This window comes from Erinaceus europaeus, chromosome 21 (assembly GCF_950295315.1).
Source record: "Erinaceus europaeus chromosome 21, mEriEur2.1, whole genome shotgun sequence".
NCBI lineage: Eukaryota > Metazoa > Chordata > Mammalia > Eulipotyphla > Erinaceidae > Erinaceus > Erinaceus europaeus.
Window position 1 is genome coordinate 22774896 of NC_080182.1, and position 20934 is coordinate 22795829.

The window sequence follows — 20934 nt, forward strand, 5'->3', positions numbered from 1 at the left end:
AGGAAAAACCTAAGTAATTTAAAAGACTTAATTAGCTTTATTAAGTGGGTCAAATTAGGTAGCACCCACTCTAGAAAGTAAAAGAAAGGAAGAGATTTTTCAAGGCAGAAGAAGGAGATAATAAGTGGGATTTTTTTTTTTTTTTTTTTTTTTTTTTTTTTTTTGCAGGTTTAGGTATTTGCCTATGGGGGATGGAAAAGTCTGTGGTAGATTATCTGACCTTACCTTTGGGAATAGAAAAGATTACTTCACTGGTAGTCATCAAAACACTCTATATTGACCACTTTCAGCACTTTTCTCTAGTGGAGACCTAGCCTGCAGTTAGGCTAGAAATTAAGTCTTGATGGAGGAGCCAGGTTGGCTCACCTGGTAGAGCACATTACCAAGTTCGAGCCCCTGGCCCCACCTGCAGTGGGGAAGATTCACCAACAGAGGAGTAGGGCTGTAGGTGTCTCTGCTTACTTCTCTTTCTCCTCTATCTCTCATCCTCTCTCTCACCCTCTATCAAAGAAAAGAAAAAGAAAAAAAAGACCTCCAGGAGTGGTGCTGTCTTTGTGCAGGTACCAACTCCAGTGATAACCCTGGTGGTTAAAAAATAATTGCAGTGGAAATATTTGTACATTGTAAGAAGTTCAACATTTTTCAGAAGGATATCAAGTGAGAATCATGCTGATCATTTAGCTCTCTATTTATATTCTAAGCCCTGTTTATATTTTAAAATCATAATGAGATTATATGACATGTCTGGCTCTTATAATTCATTTTACTTAGTAATGAATCCTGGGTGGTAAAAAAAAGAGTTTTAATAGATAATTTGATGCTAGTATTAGACTTTGTTAAGGTAACTGTCTTCAATTTGACTGGAGATTTTTATAAAAAGAATAATATTGACATCTCAAAATAAATGCTACTCTCACGTTGAAACAGATACTTGTAAAATAAACTTAGCAGTTTTTGAAGTGAGTTATTTATGTGTTCATGAGTTGTAAGAAAATATCAGACATAATAAATTTGCTTCTGTTTGGTGAACAGTAGCCACAAATGTATGTTAATAACTGTACTTTGCTGTGTAACGGGATTGGTCATTTTTCCAAAAACAAAAATGCAGAGACTGATGGAAACTGAAATTTTATTATCTAGAGAATTAGGATCTATAGCAAGGTTAAATAAAGTTGGAGAGCAGAACTAGAAGTAGAATCAGCCCATAGTCATTACTGTTAAAATCAGTTTCTGTGCTCTGACAACACTTGTCTCCTTAGAGGGAAACAACTTCAGAGCAGTTCTGGATAAAGCGGTACAAGCAGATGGACAAGTGAAAGAACGTTATCAATCTCACCGTGATACCATTGCACTTCTGTGTAAACCAGAACCTGAGCTGAACGCCGCCATCCCTTCTGCAAACCCAGCAAAGACCATGCAGGGCAGTGAGGTGAGAAGATGCATTTTGATGCTGGTGGTCTAAAACTATTGATGTATTCAAACCATTGTACATGATGAATCGCCAGTTTTTTTATTGGCATCTCATTAAAAAGTACACAAGTAAAGTGAAGTTTTTCTTTATGAAGTAGCAGGATATAGCATATAGTAGGTAATTATGCCAATAATTTTAATCTCCTGTCATAATAACTTCTACTTACTGAATGTCTTCTATGAAGAAGCTATGTATATGTTGTATTATTGGGGTGGAGGAGAGGCAGAACCAGATCATCATTGTGGCACATTCACTGCCAGGAGTTGAACTCAGGACCTTATGTACGACAGGCCTACTTTTTATCCACTAAGCTATATCTTGGGTTGTGAGACTTTAAATTTTTATAACATTTAATTCGTGGTTTATAAAGAGAGAGGCTTGGATGTTTAGGAACTTCCCTGAAGTAAAAGACTTGGCTTGGCCAGATATATATGGGGCTTGGTGCCAGCACTATAAATCTACTGCTCCTGGCAGCCACTTTTTCCATTTTCATTGGATAGAACAGAGTGAAATTTTCCATTTTTTTTTTGAAAGGACAGTGATAGAGACAGAGAAACTCCTACAGCCCAGCTTCACTGTTTGTGAGGTGATTCCCCCCCCCCCCACAGTTGGGGAGCTGGGGGCTCAAACTGGAATCCTTGTACAGGTCCTTGTGCTTCATATTATGTGTACTTAACTTAGTGTGCCACTACCTGGCCCCTGATTAGATATTTTTCTGACCATAAATTCTTTGTCTTACATTATTCTGCACTATCTTCTATATTCCATTGGGACTACCTCTGAAGGTAAAATTGGTAAGGTGTGTGTGTTGGTGAGTGGATAACACCATCATAGCGTTTTTGGTAACAGGTAGGAGAAAAGCAGTAGTGGAGCATTGGGTTTGGGAAGTCGTAAAAGTGGAAAAAGTGCAAGTAGTTGGCCACTGGGAGATTGGGCTATGATAGCCTAGGGATTGAACCTAGAACCTCTGGCATCTCAGAAATGTTCATGTGCTCTAATGTTGAGCTTTTCCCCCAGACTATCTATATATTAATATTTTATTTATTTTACTTTTGAGAGAGATGCAGACAGAGAGAGAGACAGACTATACCAGAGCACTGCTTAGCTCTGGCTTATGGTGGTATGGGGGATTGAACCTGGGACTTTGGAGCCTCAGGCATGAGAGTCTGTTTACATAACCATTATGCTATCTCCCCCACCCAGACCGTATATTTTTAAGTAGTGCGGGGGAGGTTAAGCACAAGGCTCTGCTCCCCACCTGAAGAGAGGAAACTTCACTGTTGTGAAGCTGTTTGTCTGTACACCTCTCCTCCCCCATCCTCAACTTCTCTCCCACCAAATAAAAGTAATAAAGAAAAAGTCAAAAGAATATTTTATTATGCTGTGAACATTTATAAATTCAGATTTCAGTGTTGATAGAATTTTTTTTAGAACATAGGTACACTCATTCAATTACTTCCTTTTCTCCTTTTAAGAGTATTACTTTTTATTGCCACCAGGGTTATAGCTGGTGCACAATGAATTCACTGCTTCTGGTGGCTATATTTTTCCCTTTTTATTTTCAGAGGACAGGGAGAGACTTAAGAGGGAAGGAGGAAGTTGGAAGTGGGGTTAGGGGGACACACCTGTAGCACTGCTGTACTGCTTTACTCCTTAGGAAGCTTACCCCTCCCCAGTTCTCCTGCAGGTCAGGATGAGGAGCTTGAACTGAGGTCCTTGTGCATAGTAATGTGTGCAGTGATTAGTTGATTAGAAAATATATGGTGCCTTCTTTAGGCCATTCTACTATGGCCGAGCTTATTTTGTCTAAGTCTAATCACAGAGGACTACTAAGCACTTTTACTTTAAGGTATATAGTTGCCATGTCCAGCAGAGGAGCATGGTGACCAAGAATTGGTTTCATTGATTTAGTTGAGATCAGTAGAGGCACTATAAAAGGGTTCAGGATCAAGAGGAGAGGCATCAAGAAATACAAAATCATGACAAGGCAGGCAGTGTAGTATAGAGTCGGTAAGAGATTCATTTGGAGTGAGACTGAAGTCGTAAATTCTATCTTTGTTCCTTAATAGCTGTGCAACCTTGAACATGTTTAAATTTGGAATTACCTATCATTGGAATAGAGGTATTGATAATGTATTTCCTTGGAGGGCATTGGCAAAGAATGTATCATACTTTGCCCGATGTTTGGGGCAGTGCTTGGAAAGTAATAAATATGTGTTAGTAAACTGAAGCTCTTCCTACTTTTATCCTTATTGCTGCTGCTCTTACAGTCTAAATCTACTAAAGGTACAAACTCTGTATCTAAATAAACTGGATACAGAACTTAGACTTGACACTCAGAAATCATTTATCCCTGGCTCAGTCTGAATACTTGTTTATAATTCCTTTCTTGAAATTTGCTTTTATTTTTGGAGATAAAAACTAAAGGTTTTCTTTTTAATTTGTTTTCTAAAATTGCTTAGGTTGTAAATGTTTTAAAATCCTTATTGACAAATCTTGATGAAGTAAAGAAGGAAAGAGAGCGTCTGGAGAATGACTTGAAATCAGTGAATTTTGACATGACGAGCAAATTTTTGACTGCCTTGGCACAAGATGGTTTGATAAACGAAGAAGCTCTTTCTGTTACTGAACTGGATCGAATCTATGGTAGTCATACTACTAAAGTGCAAGAATCTCTAAAGAAGCAGGAAGGACTTCTTAAAAATATTCAGGTGAAATTTATTAGCTTCAATAAAAGCTATTTTAAAAAATACTTTTGTGAGAGAGAGACACAGAAATGAGCACTGCTTAGCTTGGCATCTGTGAGGACAAGGATCAAAATTGGAATATCATGCATACAACTCCTGCATTGTGCTGCCTCATGACATATCTCTCTGGCACAGTAAGATTTATGGCAAAACAAACAAACAAACAAACAAACAAAACTCCAGAGGGACCACCAAGAGGTAGTTCAGTTATAGAGTACATAACTTTCCATGCAGCAGGCCCAAGGTTTGAAACCCAACATCACGTGGGAGCACCAGGAGAGCCCCAGGGAGGGTGGAACAGTGCTATGGAGTCTTTCCTTCTCAGGTTCTCTTTATCTGGACTGAAAAAATACAAAGCAGAAATAGTAAGCCTGGACTAAGCCTGTGTCCGTTTAGGTTTGTATTTTTGCAAGTGTTACATATTAATAGAAATCTAATCATTGATTTTTTTTTTTTTTAATGTTCACTGAATTTGTGTTATTTGTTACTTGAGGAAAGACAAAGCACTGTGCTTCCCAAAAGCAATATTAGGTGCATTTTAATTCTTACTCTTATAGCATGTAATCATATATGATTTTCACAGTTGGAGAAATCTCAGTAAAAATGTTATTTAATAAACCTTTTCTTTTTAAACAAGGTCTCACATCAGGAATTTTCAAAAATGAAACAAAGTAACAATGAAGCTAACTTAAGAGAAGAAGTTTTGAAGAATTTAGCTACTGCATATGACAACTTTGTTGAACTTGTAGCTAATTTGAAAGAGGGCACAAAGGTAGGATGTGTGGAGAAACAAGAGCCACCCAATATGTTGGGAAAATATAGTTTGGGAAGTTAGTGTTGTCAGTTGGACCTTTTTTTTTTCTTCTTCTTTGAATTTAGTTTTTAGCGTTGGTGACTTGCCTCTGAGAGGTTATAGCAAGGGAGAAAGCTTAAAAAAGGTGACATTTTCTATTTACTTTAAAGGGTGAATTGTATATTTCACAAAGCAAAAAGGGGTGGGGTAGATGTTTTAAGCAACAGGAATTAATGCAAAGACATAAAAAAACAGTGACCCTTTTGGGGTAAGGTGAAAAGTTGACCAACTGGAACGAACTGTGAGGGAGCATGAGAAGTCAAAGCTGGCCCATAATGGGGAGTGGGAGGGATAAGTGGGTGCTTCTATTTCTGCGCTGATGCCTTGAATTATGATAAATGTGTGGACTGGCAGAGTTTCAGAGTAAACAAACGGTCTGGTTTATTTGTATTTATTTTTTACTTATAGTTTTACAATGAGCTGACTGAAATCCTGGTCAGATTCCAGAACAAATGCAGTGATATAGTGTTTGCACGGAAAACAGAAAGGGATGAGCTCTTAAAGTAAGTGTGTTTTGTATATCAAATTGTACATAGAGCATTTTTCATTTATGAATGACATGTAGAGATTTTATGCTAAACTTCGCAGTATGAGCTTTTCCCTTTTCTCCTGGATAATAATTTTTTTTTAAATTAGTAATGATTGACAGGATCATAAGAGTATAGGGATATTGTTTCATATTGCACCTATACCAAAGTAATTTTGATATATATATATGTATATTTTAAATATTTATTTAATTATTTATTCTCTTTTGTTGCCCTTGATGTTTTATTGTTGTAGTTAATTGGTATTGTCATTGTTGGATAGGACAGAGAGAAGTGGAGAGAGGAGGGGAAGACAGAGGGGGAGAGAAAGACACCTGCAGACCTGCTTCACTGCTTGTGAAGCGACTCCCCTACAGGTGGGGATCTGGGGGCTTGAACTGGGATCCCTGTGTTTGTCCTTGTGCTTTGCGCCACCTGTGCTTAACCCACTACGCTACCACCTGACTCCCAGTTTTGATATTTCAAGTGACTAATTTATATCCCAACTGGGACCCTGTTTGAAGGTGACATTGTAGGTTTGGGGACTCCAGGCATTGATGTTCATTCATCTCTTACATCAGGGTAGTAGTTGCACATGTCTTAGGACATGTCATATTCTCTGTGTAGCTGGATCAGTGAGAAGTTTATCATCATCATGTATTTTATTTATTTTTTAGAATTGTGTATTTTATAGGGTACAGTTTTCCTTAGTGGTTTGTTTAGTGGGACTTTAAATGAATTCTGACTTTTTTTTTTTCTGACTTTTGTTAAAGGGGATTTTAAAATATTTTCATCATGATCGTCATTGTTGTTATTTTGCTGAATCTGGGCTTTGCACATGTGTGATTTCATTGCTCCTAAGCCACTTTTTTAATTCAGAGAAAGATCTCGGGAGAGACAGAGACAGAAACAGAAACAGACATAGATAGATCACAGCACCAGAGATCCCTTTGGTGTTAGGGCAGTGCCCATGGGGAGCTGGGACTTGAACCTGAATTACATATGCAGCCTAGTGAGCTCTCTAGCTTTTTTTTTTTTTTTTTAAATTTCTCTCTCTTATACATATGAGAGTGTGTTTTACATGAAGGAGAGAGAGAGAGATGTTAGAGCACCACTGTGGTACATGCAGTATATGTGGTACTAGAGGTTAGACTGGGAACTTCAAGCATGGAAAGTCTGTGCTCTGTCAGTTGAACTATTTACCCAGCTTCTCTATTCATTTTTTTCTCTCTCTTTAATCTCCCTCCACCAGGGTTGTATTGTTATGTGGAAAATTGAAAAAATGTTATGCATGTACAAACTATTGCTATTTACTGTTGCTGTAAAACATTAGTCTCCTAATAAAGGAAAAAATGTTTAAAAAAAAACTGTGATCTTGAAAAAACTTTACTGTTTTTTAGTGTATAGAAACGATAAGAACTAACCTCATTACGTCACATGGCAGGCAAGAAGATTCAAGTAGTTCTAGTTGAGGACAGAAAGGCAATCGATTTTAAAGTGCCATCATTTTTCAGTCTATTATGTATTAAAAAATAAGAAAAAATGTGAGCACTCATATTGTTAATTTTATTGTTAATTTTGAACACTTTTTTTTTTTTAAACAAGGGACCTGCAACAAAGCATTGCCAGAGAACCTAGTGCTCCTTCCATTCCAACACCTGCATATCAGTCCTCTCCAGCAGGGGGCCATACATCAGCTCCTCCAACTCCAGCACCAAGAACTATTCCGGTCAGTAAGCAGAAACTCAGCTCTGAGAATTGGTGGTATTGGGGATCGTGCCTGGGACATTTGGCATTCAAGTTCTGTGTGCTACCATTGTGTTATCTCCCCAGCCTTAAGCAAGTACCTTTTTAAGCTGGAAAATGTACATTAGTGATGGTTTGCTTCCTGAAAGAATAAAATAATCTTTACAGTGGAGAGACATGGTAGATACCACATTTGTCAGGTAACCAACTTTCCTTTTTTCTTTTTTAAAAAAATTTTAATTATCTTTATATACTTATTAGATAGAGACAGCCATAAATTGAGAGGAATGGAGAGATAGAAAGGAAGAGAGAGACATACACACACACCTGCAGCCCTGCTTCACTACTCGTGAAGCTTTCCCCCTGCAGATGGGGACCAGGGGCCTGAACCGAGTCCTTGTGCAGTGTAATGTGTGCACTCAACCAGGTGTGCCACGTGCTCCCAGTAAGCAACTTTCCAGTGTTTTGCAGTATGAACAGTGTAGTATCCTTTAGGAATACTTGACAAAAAATATATAACTGTGATCTGATTGAATCTTCAGAACCAACTTTTAGTTAAAAGCAAATATAGTAATAAAACAAAATATGTTATTAGGAAACAACTAAACATACAGAGCTAGGACATTTTGAGAGACTCACAACATTTTCTTTTTTTTTTAATATTTTTATTTTATTTATTCCCTTTTGTTGCCCTTGTTGTTTTATTGTTGTAGTTATTATTGTTGTTGTCATCATTGTTGGATAGGACAGAGAGAAATGGAGAGAGGAGGGGAAGACAGAGAGGAGGAGGAGAGAAAGGAGAGACACCTGAAGACCTGCTGTGAAGCGACTCCTCTGCAGGTGGGGAGCCGGGGTTCGAACCGGGATCCTTATGCCGGTCCTTGTGCTTTGTGCCACCTGCGCTTAGCCCGCTGCTCTACAGCCCGACTCCCAACTCACAACATTTTCTAAAAGTGAATGTCATGGAAAGGAACTAGCTGGAAGACATAATCTAGATTAAAAGAGAAGAAACTCAAGTAAATGCAGTCTTTGAGTCTTGACTCAATTTCGGCTCATAAAAATACCTGTAAGAGCTTTTTTATGATAGCAGGGAACTTGAATGTGGAATGGATATTCAATGATATCAGGAAATAATTTTGTTTGTGTATATGTGGGGGAGCAAGGGGGTAGTTTTGTGGGCTTTACCACTTGGGCTTACTTTTTCAGATGGAGACAAGAGAGGCAGAATATGAGGGAAAACCACAGTAATGAAGCTTCCTTCAGTGCAGCGGGTACCAATCTTGAACCTGCGTTACACACTTGACAAAGCCATGCGCTATCCAAGTGAACTATTTTGCCAGCTCTTAATAGCGAGGTGTTTTAGAGTGAAGTGGTATTGTGATTAGTAGAATTATTAGGACTTGTATGCCTTAGTCTCTAGGTATACAGTATGAGTTTTGTACTTTAACTTTAGTATTCCTGCAAATCTATTGATAAATATATAGAGCTATAGATAAAGCAAACACGGCCAGATGTTAATAGCTACTAGACTTCATTATCAAATATGCATTTTTTTAAAAAATATATTTTTAAATTACAGAATTACATGTTGACAGGGGTTTGAATCCACAGCATTCCCACCACCAGAGTTCTGAATCTTCACTCTCCCCACTGTAATCCACCACAGTTCCCCTACAGTTGTAGACATGGGCTGACCATCTTTTCTACAATTAGCTGTCCACATTTATACAGTTACCCCTTCTTTTGCTGATTCAATCCTCTCTTTCCCTCTAAACCACTCATGACATCAAAGCTACCTCCATATGTCCCTCTCCTTTTCCTTCTCTCTCTCCGGGTGCTGATGGAGCTGGAGTGCAGAGTCCTCTTATCTTCATCCTATCACTTCTACTCCACTGGGAGTATGGATCAAGGTTGTTTATGGGGAGCAGAAGGTAGGAGTTCTGGCTTTTGTAGCTGCTTCTCCGCTGAGCATGGGCGTTGACAGGTCGATCCATACCACCAGCCTGTTTCTATCTTTCCCTAGTGGGCCAGAACAATGGAGATGTGAGGGTCCAGGACACATTGTTGAGATCATCTGCCCAGAGAAGTTGGGATGGAGTCATGGTAGCATCTGCAGCCTGGTATCTGGAAGGTGGCATGACCTAACTTGAGACAAGATGGTTAATGAACAGAAACCAAAAAGTAGGATCAGAGCAGATGAGATTAGGGATTTTAGGGTAGAAGAAAGCTAGGGAAACTATTTTAGGCATGTTCCTAGGGGCATACAACTTTTAATAGTTTTGCTTGAGTTTGGTAACTGACCTGAGGTTGGATGAGAATGTTGTCTGAGAGAATGGTGTCAGAGTGGAGCACCAGATTTGAAGAGTTGCGAGGTTGACTTCTCAGACTGGTATCTCAGGTTACAGTACACAGTAAGATTTCAGTAGCATAATGCATGGTGGCAGCACCAGTAGCGATTTGGTTAAAGTTGACAGGGTTGGTATGGCGGTAAGGAATCATAGAAAAGGAATTTCAAGAAGTATGAGCATATCCTAGAGGGACCAGGGCTAGGGGAAATGCAGGTTTGTGTGTGTGTGTGTGTGTGTGTGTGTGTGTGTGTGTATATATATGTTTATAAAAAGGAAACATTGACAAAACCATAGGATAAGAGTGGTATAGCTCCACACATTTCCCACCACTAGATCTCTGTATCCCATCCCCCTCCCCTGATACCTTTCCTATTCTTTAACCTTCTGGGAGTATGGACCCAAGGTCATTGTGGGATGCAGAAGCTCTGGCTTCTGTAATTGGTTCCCCATGGGTGTTGACAGGTCCATCCATACTCCCAGCCTGTCTCTCTCTTTCTCTAGTACGGCGGGGCTCTGGGGAAGCAGAGCTCCAGGACACATTGGTGGGGTTGTCTGTCCACGGAAGTCTGGTTGGCATCCTGTTAGCCTCTGGAACCTAGTGACTGAAAAGAGAGTTAACATACAAAGCCAAACAAATTGTTGATCAATCATGAACTTAAAGGCTGGAATAGTGCTGATGAAGAGTGGGGGTGGGGTGTATTTCATTTTGTAGATAGCTAGTAGGCGTATTTTAGTTATATTCCAAAGGGCTATACTACTTTCTTTTCCCCTGAGCCTGAAATCTGATATACAGGCGGATCCAAATTATTGTCTAGGGAGATGATGCCATGACTGGAAAGGAACAGAAAGCTGGATCAGGGAAGAGAGTAACTCCCTAATATGGGAAAAGGGTATAACTATTGTTGACTGTAAACCCCATCGATTTGATTTAGTCTGGGGCCCATATTCAGCTTAGGAGCCTATGTGACCACTGCATCCCTGTAAATCTGAGCTCTCATTCTATGGTCATGAGCAGGAACATTACAAACTGCCCCAATATCTACCCATCTTCCTCAGGTGTAGCATAGAGTATGTTGTCCATCCTCCCTTCAGAGGATGGAAAATTTTCTACTGTCGTTGATGCAACTTGAGGGCAAGGTCCTATGAAGGGCCCACAAAGGGGTCTAAGAAATGCAGGTCTTAAAGAGGATGCAAGAGGTTTCTTATAGTCTTAGAGAAAGTTAAAATATTATAATTAATTATTATAGCCAGGTTAGTTGGGGGGCTAAGTATCTTTGTTATTATACTATTAACTTATTAACTTCACTATGATGTGAACACTTCTAGTGGTATTCAAATCCCCTTGTATTTTAAATACTTACAAGGTCAAAAGGTCTTGACCTATCTGGCCTAAAGCTGTAATTGATTTAGATGTTTTATTTTAATTCTTTATTGGGGAATTAATGTTTTATATTCAACAGTAAATACAATAATTTGTACGTGCATAACATTTCCCAGTTTTCCACATAACAATACAATCCCTACTAGGTCCTCTGTCATCCTTTTGGACCTGTATTCTCCCCCCACCTCCACCCACCCCAGAGTCTTTTACTTTGGTACGATACACCAACTCCAGTTCAGCTTCTACTTGTGTTTTCTCTTCTGATCTTGTTTTTCAACTTCTGCCTGAGAGTGAAATCATCCCATGTTCATCCTTCTGTTTCTGACTTATTTCACTTAACATGACTTTTTCAAGCTCCATCCAAGATGGGCTGAAAACAGTGAAGTCACCATTTTTTTTAATTTATAAAAAGGAAACACTGACAAAAACATAGGATGAGAGGGGTATAACTCCACACATTTCCCACCACCAGAACTCCGTATCCCATCCCCTCCCCTGATAGCTTTCCTATTCTTTTTAAAAATTTTTTATTATTAAAAATTTTTTTTTTTAAATTGGGGAATTAATGTTTTACATTCAACAGTAAGTGCAATAGTTTGTACATGCATAACATTCCCCAGTTTCCCATATAACAATACAACCCCCACTAGGTCCTCTGAATCCTTCTTGGACCTGTATTCTCCCCACCCACCCACCCACCCCAGAGTCTTTTACTTTGGTGCAATATGCCAATTCCATTTCAGGTTCTACTTGTGTTTTCTTTTCTGATCTTGTTTTTTCAACTTCTGCCTGAGAGTGAGATCATCCCATATTCATCCTTCTGTTTCTGACTTATTTCACTTAACATGAATTTTTCAAGGTCCATTCAAGATCGGCTGAAAACGGTGAAGTCACCATTTTTCACAGCTGAGTAGTATTCCATTGTGTATGTATACCACAACTTGCTCAGCCACTCATCTGTTGTTGGACACCTGGGTTGCTTCTAGGTTTTGGCTATTACAAATTGTGCTGCCAAGAACATATGTGTACACAGATCTTTTTGGATGGGTGTGTTGGGTTCCTTAGGATATATCCCCAGGAGAGGAATTGCAGGATCAAAAGGTAGATCCATTTTTAGCCTCTGAGAGTTCTCCAAACTGCTCTACACAGAGGTTGGACCAATTGACATTCCCACCAGCAGTGTAGGAGGGTTCCTTTGACCCCACAACCTCTCCAGCCTTTGTTGCTGTTAAACCTTTTCTGATGTATGACATTCTCACAGGAGTGAAGTGGTATCTCATTGTTGTCTTTATTTGCATTTCTCTGACAATCAGAGACTTGGAGCATTTTTTCATGTGTTTTTCAGCCTTTTGGATCTCTTCTGTGGTGAATATTCTGTCCATGTCATCTCCCCATTTTTGGATGGGGTTATTTGTTGTCTTGTTGTTGAGATTAGCAAGTACTTTATATATCCTGGTTATTAGCCTCTTGTTTGATGTATGGCATGTAAAGATCTCCCATTCTGTGAGGGGTCTCTTGGTTTGGGTAGTAGTTTCTTTAATTTTGCAGAAGCTTTTTAATTTGATGTAGTTCCATAGGTTTATACTTGCCTTAGTCTTCTTTGTAATTGGATTCATTTCATTGAAGATGTCTTTAAAATGTATGCAGAAAAGAGTTCTGCCAATATTTTCCTCTAAGTATCTGATAGTTTCTGGTCTAACATCCAAGTCCTTGATCCACTTGGAATTTACTTTTGTGTCTGGTGAAATATAGTGGTTCAGTTTCATTCTTCTGCATGTTTCAACCCATTTTTTCCAACACCATTTGTTGAAGAGACTCTGCTTTCCCCATTTAATAGTCTGGGCACCTTTGTCAAAGATTAGATGTCCATAGGTGTGGGGGCTTACTTCTGGGCTCTCAGTTCTATTCCACTGGTCAGTGTGTCTATTCATGGTCCAGTACCAAGCAGTTTTGATGACAGTGGCCCTATAATACAGTTTGAGATGTGATAATACAATTTGAGAGTTCTGTTCTTCTCAAGATTGTTTTGGCAGTCTAGGTCTTTTCTGGTTCCAGATAAACATTTGTAGCATTTGTTCTATTCTCCTAAAAAATGTGTTTGGGATCTTGATGGGGATAGCATTACATTTGTTATGGCTCTGGGTAGTATATTTACTTTGACGATGTTAATTCTTCTAACCCATGAACATGGAGAATCTTTCCACTTTTTTGTGTCTTTTCCTATTTCTTTGAGTAGTGACTCATAATTATCAATATATAAGTCTTTCACTTCTTTGGTCAAATTTATTCCTATTTTATTGATTTTTGTTGCTATAGTAAAAGGAATTGATTTCTAGATTTCATGTTCTTCCAACTTAATTTTTGCATAGAGGAATGCCACTGACTTTTGAATGTTAATTTTGTAGTTGACACCTTACTGTATTGCCTGATGATTTCCAATAGCTTCTTGCTGGATTTACCTAGGCTTTCTACGTGAGACTGAACTGCACTAAAGATGCCTTTCAGTCCTTGTAGTTCTGTTTGAAATATTTCCTCCGTTCTGTTTAACTTCTGAGTGAGCTCTGCTTTGAGTTCTTCTTTCACACTCTGTAGCTTCTTATCAAATTCCTAAGAACAATGCTTTTAATTCTTGTTTATATTCTTGTAAAGTTACGGTAAGATTTCTATAGTCTGTCTCTGTTAGACTCTCTGTATCTGGAATTTCTTGGATTTCGTCTGGTTTGCTTTTCTCTGATGTGACATGCTATTTAACTCTGCTTCTTCGCTTTCCCATGTATGGTGTTGGTTATGTTGGCCAGTAGGTGGTGCTGTTGTGGTCTTTGCTTTCCACTTATTTGAATCTGTGGCAGTGGGTGGGGGAGGGGTGTTTTGGGTTATCTTGTGGTCTGAGTTTTGTCTTTGTCTTAAAACTCAGACTGAGAAGAAACCAAAAGCGAACAGAACCCCGAGTCAAAGATAGAGAGGTTTTAAGCTCCAATTTCTTTTCATTGGGGGAGTCTGCTGACTGCGTTACTGTCCAAGATGGCACGCAGGTGGGTGCTGAGTCTAGAGCTCTCGTTTCAACAGACTGTGTCTTCCAACCCACTTGCATTTCTCCAACCACGCCGGCACCCACCTGAGGCTGTGGATTTTTTTTCAGCTGTAGATTGTCCAATTTGGTCTCTTGTGTGTTTAATAGTTGTATCGGGGAGAGTGAAGGTCTGATCCATCAACCACACCTCCCGGAAGTCAAATATGTAATTTCCGTTATGCTGTCTTTTATTTATTTATTTATTTATTTATTTAAAGAAAGGAGACATTAACAAAACCGTAGGATAGGAGGGGTACAACTCCACACAATCTCCATATCCCATTCCCTCCCCTCATAGCTTTCCCATTCTCTATCCCTCTGGGAGTATGGACCCAGGGTCATTGTGGATTGCAGAAGGTAGAAGGTCTGGCTTCTGTAGTTGCTTCCCCGCTGAACATGGGCGTTGACTGGTCAATCCATACTCCCAGTCTGCCTCTCTCTTTCCCTAGTAGGGTGGGTCTCTGGGAAACGGGGCTCCAGGACACATTGTTGGGGTCCTCAGTCCAGGAAGTCTGGTCGGTATCATGTTAGAATCCAGAACCTGGTGGCTGTAAAGAGAGTTAACATACAAAGCCAAACAAATTGTTCAACAGTCATGGGCCTAAAGGCTGGAATAGTGCAAATGAAGTGTTGGGGGGTACTCACTGCAGACTCTTGTGTACTTCTGCTTTCGGGTATATATTTTCTCCCTAGTTTATGGACACGTGTGAACATATACTCTATCTCAGGGGACCTGGTCTATAGCTAGGTTTTGGGACTTTATTAGGAAGTGGACCACCTGGAATGGAATTAGAGAATACTATGAAAGGAAAGGTCTCACCCGAGTGATGAAGCTGAAGGGTTGTCATTCCATACCTGAAGTCTCTGGACACAGTCTGAAGTGAAGCATGTTGAGGTGGCACTCATTGAGTTGATTAGGTTGCAATCGGTGGATGCAATATTATTTGATATGAATTGAGAGAAGCATGCAGGAAAGTGGGCCCCACCCTAAGGTTCCAGGACTGGGGGAAATATAGGCTCTATTGTGGAAATGTGAGGTTCCTGCTGTCTTAGGGTTCAGGAAGACAATGGATAGTTACTGTTATTACATTATTTGGTAATTGGGTTAACTTTGAAAAGTCCCTTTGTTAGGGTTTGCTGTATAATTAACCCAGCATCTTGTGCCACCGGTTGCTTCTGTCCTGCCTGGTCTGGACTTTTGAGAGAGTCAGCATATCAAAGACTCAGCCTATGTATTAAAAAGACTCAGTCTGTGTTTTAAAAAGTTTGAGACATACAATCAATTTTCCTCTTCTCATATTAATTAAATAGTGATTTATATGACTACACTTTAATAGTGATTTCTGGCATTTGATAATTTTAATATAGAAAATGTTGGGGCTACATTTTCAGTGAATAAGCAGTTACAGAAGCCAGAACTCTCACCTTCTGCACCCCATAAAGAATTTTGGTTCATACTTCCAGAGGGGGAGAAATGTTAGAGGAAGGTGGCCAGAGGGCTCAGAACACCAATTCCATCAGGACTAGAGAGAGAAGAGGAAAAAAAATGGAAGAATACTCAGAAGTAATAATAAGTGTAGGTGTGACTTAGAAAGGAAGAGAAGGCAGAACCATAGGAAAAAATGGGTAAATACACACACACACACACACACACACACACACACACACACACGTATATAGTTATAGAAACAGTAATCAGTCCATATTTGTGATTTCAGGAGAACTACTGTAGTGTCCAGTGGAGGAGATGGGGATATAGACCTCTGGTGGTGGGAATCCCTGTTATCTCAAAACTCTGCAATTCAATATTAAACCACTAATAAAATGTAATGAAAAATGTTGGGGCTAGGAGAAGACCACAGTTATAACCTGTACATGACCTGCTCCTTTTTTCTATTTCAAATACTTTAACCACTGTTGGGAGCAGTGATAAACAATAAATAATTAAGACAATGGTTATGGAGTTTCTATAAGTAGAAAAATATCTCAATCAGGATAAATTCCAATAAGCCAATATTTACGCATGTGTTAGAAATAAAATTTACCCATTCATCTCAAGAACGGACTCAGGAGACTTGAGAACGTCAGAAAGTAAGACAGTTTATTTGATTCTGCAGAATCGGGTGCTGGCCCAACCTGGGTCCACCATGTTGGTATGCATTGGCCAGAGACCATAACTTGGTACTTATTCTGTATTGCAGGTTTGAAACTGCCCTGTCCTTCATGGATTGGATACACAGACTCACAGTCTTATTGTGATTGGCTAGGAGAAGAGGGGGAGGGTAGCAAATATGCGGGAGACAATTTTTGGGATAGGGGCCTGATTTGACCTATGTGAGCCTTCTCACATAGTTGTGTGGAATTCTTTAGCAGATGGTATCTATGATAAGCAATTCAGTTGTTTCTACAGTGACTCTTCTTCCTGGAAGACACCTGGGGGAGGCGGTATGAAATACTAAGATAACCCATGTCCGGTTTTGATTATATATGTATTTTTGGTGAAACAGTCTTCACTTCTTACAGAGGGAAGTTAGGTACACAACTGGTTGGATAATAGAGCTTCTCATATGCCTCATTTAGTTTAATTGACAGCAGCTTGAGAGAAACATGAGTCATTTTGTAGTCAATGCTAACTTTTTCTTACAGCCTCCTAAACCCCAGCCCCCAGCCCGGCCTCCACCTCCAGTGCTTCCGGCAAATCGAGCTCCTGCCACTGCTCCAGCTCCAGTGGCCACTGGGACCACTCTTCCAACTCCATCTCAGACTCCTGGTTCAGCTCCCCTTCCACAGGCACAGGGACCGCCCTACCCCACCTATCCAGGATATCCTGGGTAAGCAGAAATGTTGTATATCCTAAGGAATGGCCAATGTTTCTAACTCTGTTTTTGAAAACAGGTGGTCCCTTCTCTGAGTGGAGATGCAATGAATCAATATGCTACATACAGAAATTAACATTAGAGGCATTTGTTTGAATAGTCATTTCTCAGGCTTGTTTGTTTATATATGCATTTTAACTTACGGAATAGTGACAGAAATCGAGCGGGGAGAGCTAGAGATACAGCGAGTGTGAGAGAGAGACATCTGCATCACCAGTTGTGAAGTTTTCTTCCTGCAGGTGGGAACTGGTGGCTTGAAACCAGGTCCTTTAACTCAGTAAGGTACATGTTTTTAACTGGGTGAAATTTATTTTTTCAATATAAATTAATTGTAAGTGCGTGTATGTGTGATACTCTGAGAATTGTGCATACATGATTACTCTAGGCTACTTTTGCTTTTAGGTAGTGATGGAGAGAGACAGGGAGGCTCCATAGTAGCAGAGCTCTTCAGTGTTGTGCACTCATATGGACCAAGGTTTGAACCTGGACCTAGCACATGTCAAGGCATATTTTACCCAATAAGCTCCAACTTTTGTTTTCAAAGTTAAGTACATCTCTTTAGCGTGGAGTTTAGAATGTGCTTTTTTTTTTAATTATTTATTTCCTTTTGTTGCCCTTGTTTCATTCTTATAGTTATTATTGTCATTGTTATTGATGTTATTGGATAGGACAGAGAGAAATGGAGAGAGATGGGGAAGACTGAGGGGGAGAGAAAGAGAGACACCTGCAGACCTGCTTCACCACCTGTGAAGCGACGCCTCTGCAGGTGGGGAGCTGGGGCCTCGAACTGGGATCTTTATGCTGGTCCTTGCTCTTCACACCACATGCATTTAACCCGCTGCGCTACCACCCGACTCCCTAGAATGTGTGTGTGTGTGTTTTTAATTTTTTTCTTTTTATTTATTTATTTGCCCTTTTCTTGCCTTTTTTTTTTTGTTGTTGATGTTATTGATGTTAGATAGGACAGAGAGAAATGGAGAGAGGAGGGGAAGACAGAAAAGGGGAGAGAAAGATAGACACCTGCAGACCTGCTTCACTGCCCGTGAAGTGATGCCCCTGCAGGTGGGGAGCCGGGGGCTCCAACCAGGATCCTTAAGCCGGTCCTTGCACTTCGTGCCACGTGCGCTTAACTCGCTGTGCTACTGCCCGACTCCTAGAATGTGTTTCTTTCTTTCTTTTTTTTTTAATATTTATTCCCTTTGTTGCCCTTTTTTTTTATTGTTGTAGTTATTATTTTTTGTCGTTGTTGGATAGGACAGAGAGAAATGGAGAGAGGAGGGGAAGACAGAGGGGGAGAGAAAGATAGACACCTGCAGACCTGCTTCACCGCCTGTGAAGCTACTCTTCTGCAGGTGGGGAGCCGGGGGCTCGAACCAGGATCTTTACGCCTGTCCTTGGCACTTTGCTCCACCTGCGCTTAACCCCCTGCGCTACTGCCTGACTCCCAAGAATGTGTTTCTTTGGTCATCTTTAGATAATAAGCAGAAAAGTTTCTTTTTGGTGCCTAACATAGCAAGATTGATAGGGCCTTTTACATAACTATACTTGAAAATCTTGATATTTTGATAAACTTTTGAATAGAAATGTTTCTAGTTATGAAATGTACTTTCTTTTTTTAAATTTTTAAATTATCTTTATTTGTTCGAGACAGCCAGAAATTGAGAGGAGGGGGAGATAGGAGAGAGACAGAGATACCTGCAGCCCTACGTCACCACTTGTGAAGCTTTCCCCCTGCAGGTGGGGACTGAGGGCTTGAACCTGGGTCCTTGCACACTGTAATGTGTGCTTTTAACCAGGTGTGCCACCACCTGGCCCTTTGCTTTCTTCTTAAATTTATTTTATTTTATATTTTAATGAGAGGGGGGAAGGTCAGAAATAGATAAGAAACTAGAGCACTGCTTAGCTCTGGTTTATGATAATGCAGGAGATTGAACCCAGACTTTGGAATCTTAGGCATGAAAATCTTTTTGCATAATAATTATGCTGTCTCTCTCATACAGCACTGTGTTTTCTTGAAGAGTAATTTCTTTGTGATAACTTTTTAAAAGATGTGCTCCAAACCTTATGTAGTAAATACATTTTTTTTTTGTTAAAGATGTTAGAACTTTACTTTTTTTTCCTCCACCAGGGCTATTGGTGAAGCTCAGTGCCTGCACAACAATTCCCAGTGATTTTTTTTTCCCCTCTCCAGTTTTTCTTTTTTGATAGAGTGTGAGAGAGAAAGAGAGACACCTGCAGCATGGCTTCACTGCTTGTGAAGCTGCCTCCCTGCAGCTGGGTACTTGGTGCTTGAACCTGGGCTTAAGTGTAGTATTGTGTTGACTCTACTGGGTATGCCATCATATGGTCCCCAAATACAACAGCTTTATTAACAGTAGACTGATGTGCGTCACAGTGAATATTAAATCTTGAAAACTGGTGTGTACTTAGGTGGCCACATTAAAATGAAGGGTGTCCATTATTACTTTGTTAGTAGTTGAATTTTCAGTCTTATTTTTTTCATTTTCTGTGTAGTATTCAACACTTGCTATACTTCTATTTCAGATAAGAGAGTAGCATTAACAATACTCTTCTCTAATGAATACCATAAAACAGTTGCTTTTCTCTCCATTGTTCTTTAGTAAACTGAGAAATAAACAATAAATTACTTAGAAGCAAAAAAAAACCTGATTCTTAGAATAATGTTATATATTTCATTTTCTAATATTTGACTTATAAATCCCATTTTTTGTATTCTTTTCCCCATCAGGTATTGCCAAATGCCCATGCCCATGGGCTTTAATCCTTATGCCTACGGCCAGTATAATATGTCATATCCACCAGTGTATCAGCAGAACCCTGGACAGGCTCCATATCCAGGACCCCAGCAGCCTTCATACCCCTTCCCTCAGCCCCCACAGCAGTCTTACTATCCGCAGCAGTAATATATCAGCTCAGAAGCTCAGCTGGTTCAACTCAAGGGGAAAGAAATACCAGCCCTGCAATCAGTGTACTAAAATCTACATCCTGGTTAGTATAGTGCAGTCTACTGTACTGAATGCAGTGTATACTTTCTGTCTGCAGCTAAAGGCTACGCCCCAGCTCCACATTCGATTGCACAAGTGAGATTTGCTGCTGTTGCAGTATAAACATTAGGTATAATAGGATTTGAAATAAATTACACTACAGTTTGTAAAAATTGAAAATGAGAAATTAAACCCACAACTGAAAATGTTTGGAATGATAATATTTAATATCTACATAAGACATGATTGGGACATTAGATACTTTTAATGATGGGTTAAGTACTGATATTCAAGATAACAAGGCTTTCTTTCTGTTTTAGTTTATTCATTTGGTTTAATTTCCATTATGCTATTTTGCTTAATCAAAGCATTGTAAATCGTATAATTTAAAAATAAATTACTTAAGAACAGTTGTCATTGTTATGTTTTGTCATTGATTCTCATTACTGTCTTAATTTCTTTCTGGTATTAATCTCTTATTTTATATGTACATAAATTCAGATAATGTTAAATGCATGATTAGTACAAGTTAAAAGTCAGGTTAAAGTATGTTTTATAGAAAAACCAAAAGAATAGAACCATAATTTATCTTTTCATATGCTGATTAATAAATTAATTTTGACATTTATTTTGAAAAGTCCTATAATGTGGAAGAAACACAATTGCTACCAAAGATTCAAGTAAATATACAAATAAATATGTATATTTAATGTTTTCTTATTAGCTGCTCCAAGAAATTGATACAGATTCTGGTAATAATTCTTTCATTTTTTTCATAACCTGGTTAAAATACATACATGTCATTGGCAATACTGTTTAATGGAATTGTTTAAAGAAAATTTACTGTACTTTTCTTTTTTCCACCTTCTGTCTTAACTTAGTAACAGTTAATGCACAATGTATATGAGTA

At 39.2% G+C, this 20934-nt stretch overlaps 1 protein-coding gene across 2 annotated transcripts in view; it reads left to right on the plus strand.

The window, feature by feature from the left end:
* Positions 1-20434, plus strand: part of PDCD6IP (programmed cell death 6 interacting protein) — a 49847-nt gene extending 29413 nt beyond the window's left edge. For both annotated transcript variants that reach the window (XM_060180545.1, XM_060180546.1), the window contains exons 12-18: positions 1260-1429; positions 3934-4182; positions 4856-4990; positions 5480-5574; positions 7204-7327; positions 16790-16974; positions 19769-20434. In XM_060180545.1, the coding sequence (XP_060036528.1) occupies positions 1260-1429; positions 3934-4182; positions 4856-4990; positions 5480-5574; positions 7204-7327; positions 16790-16974; positions 19769-19943 (1133 nt within the window). In that variant the 3' untranslated portion in view covers positions 19944-20434. The remainder of the gene's footprint in view (positions 1-1259; positions 1430-3933; positions 4183-4855; positions 4991-5479; positions 5575-7203; positions 7328-16789; positions 16975-19768) is intronic.
* Positions 20435-20934: the final 500 nt, after the last annotated feature.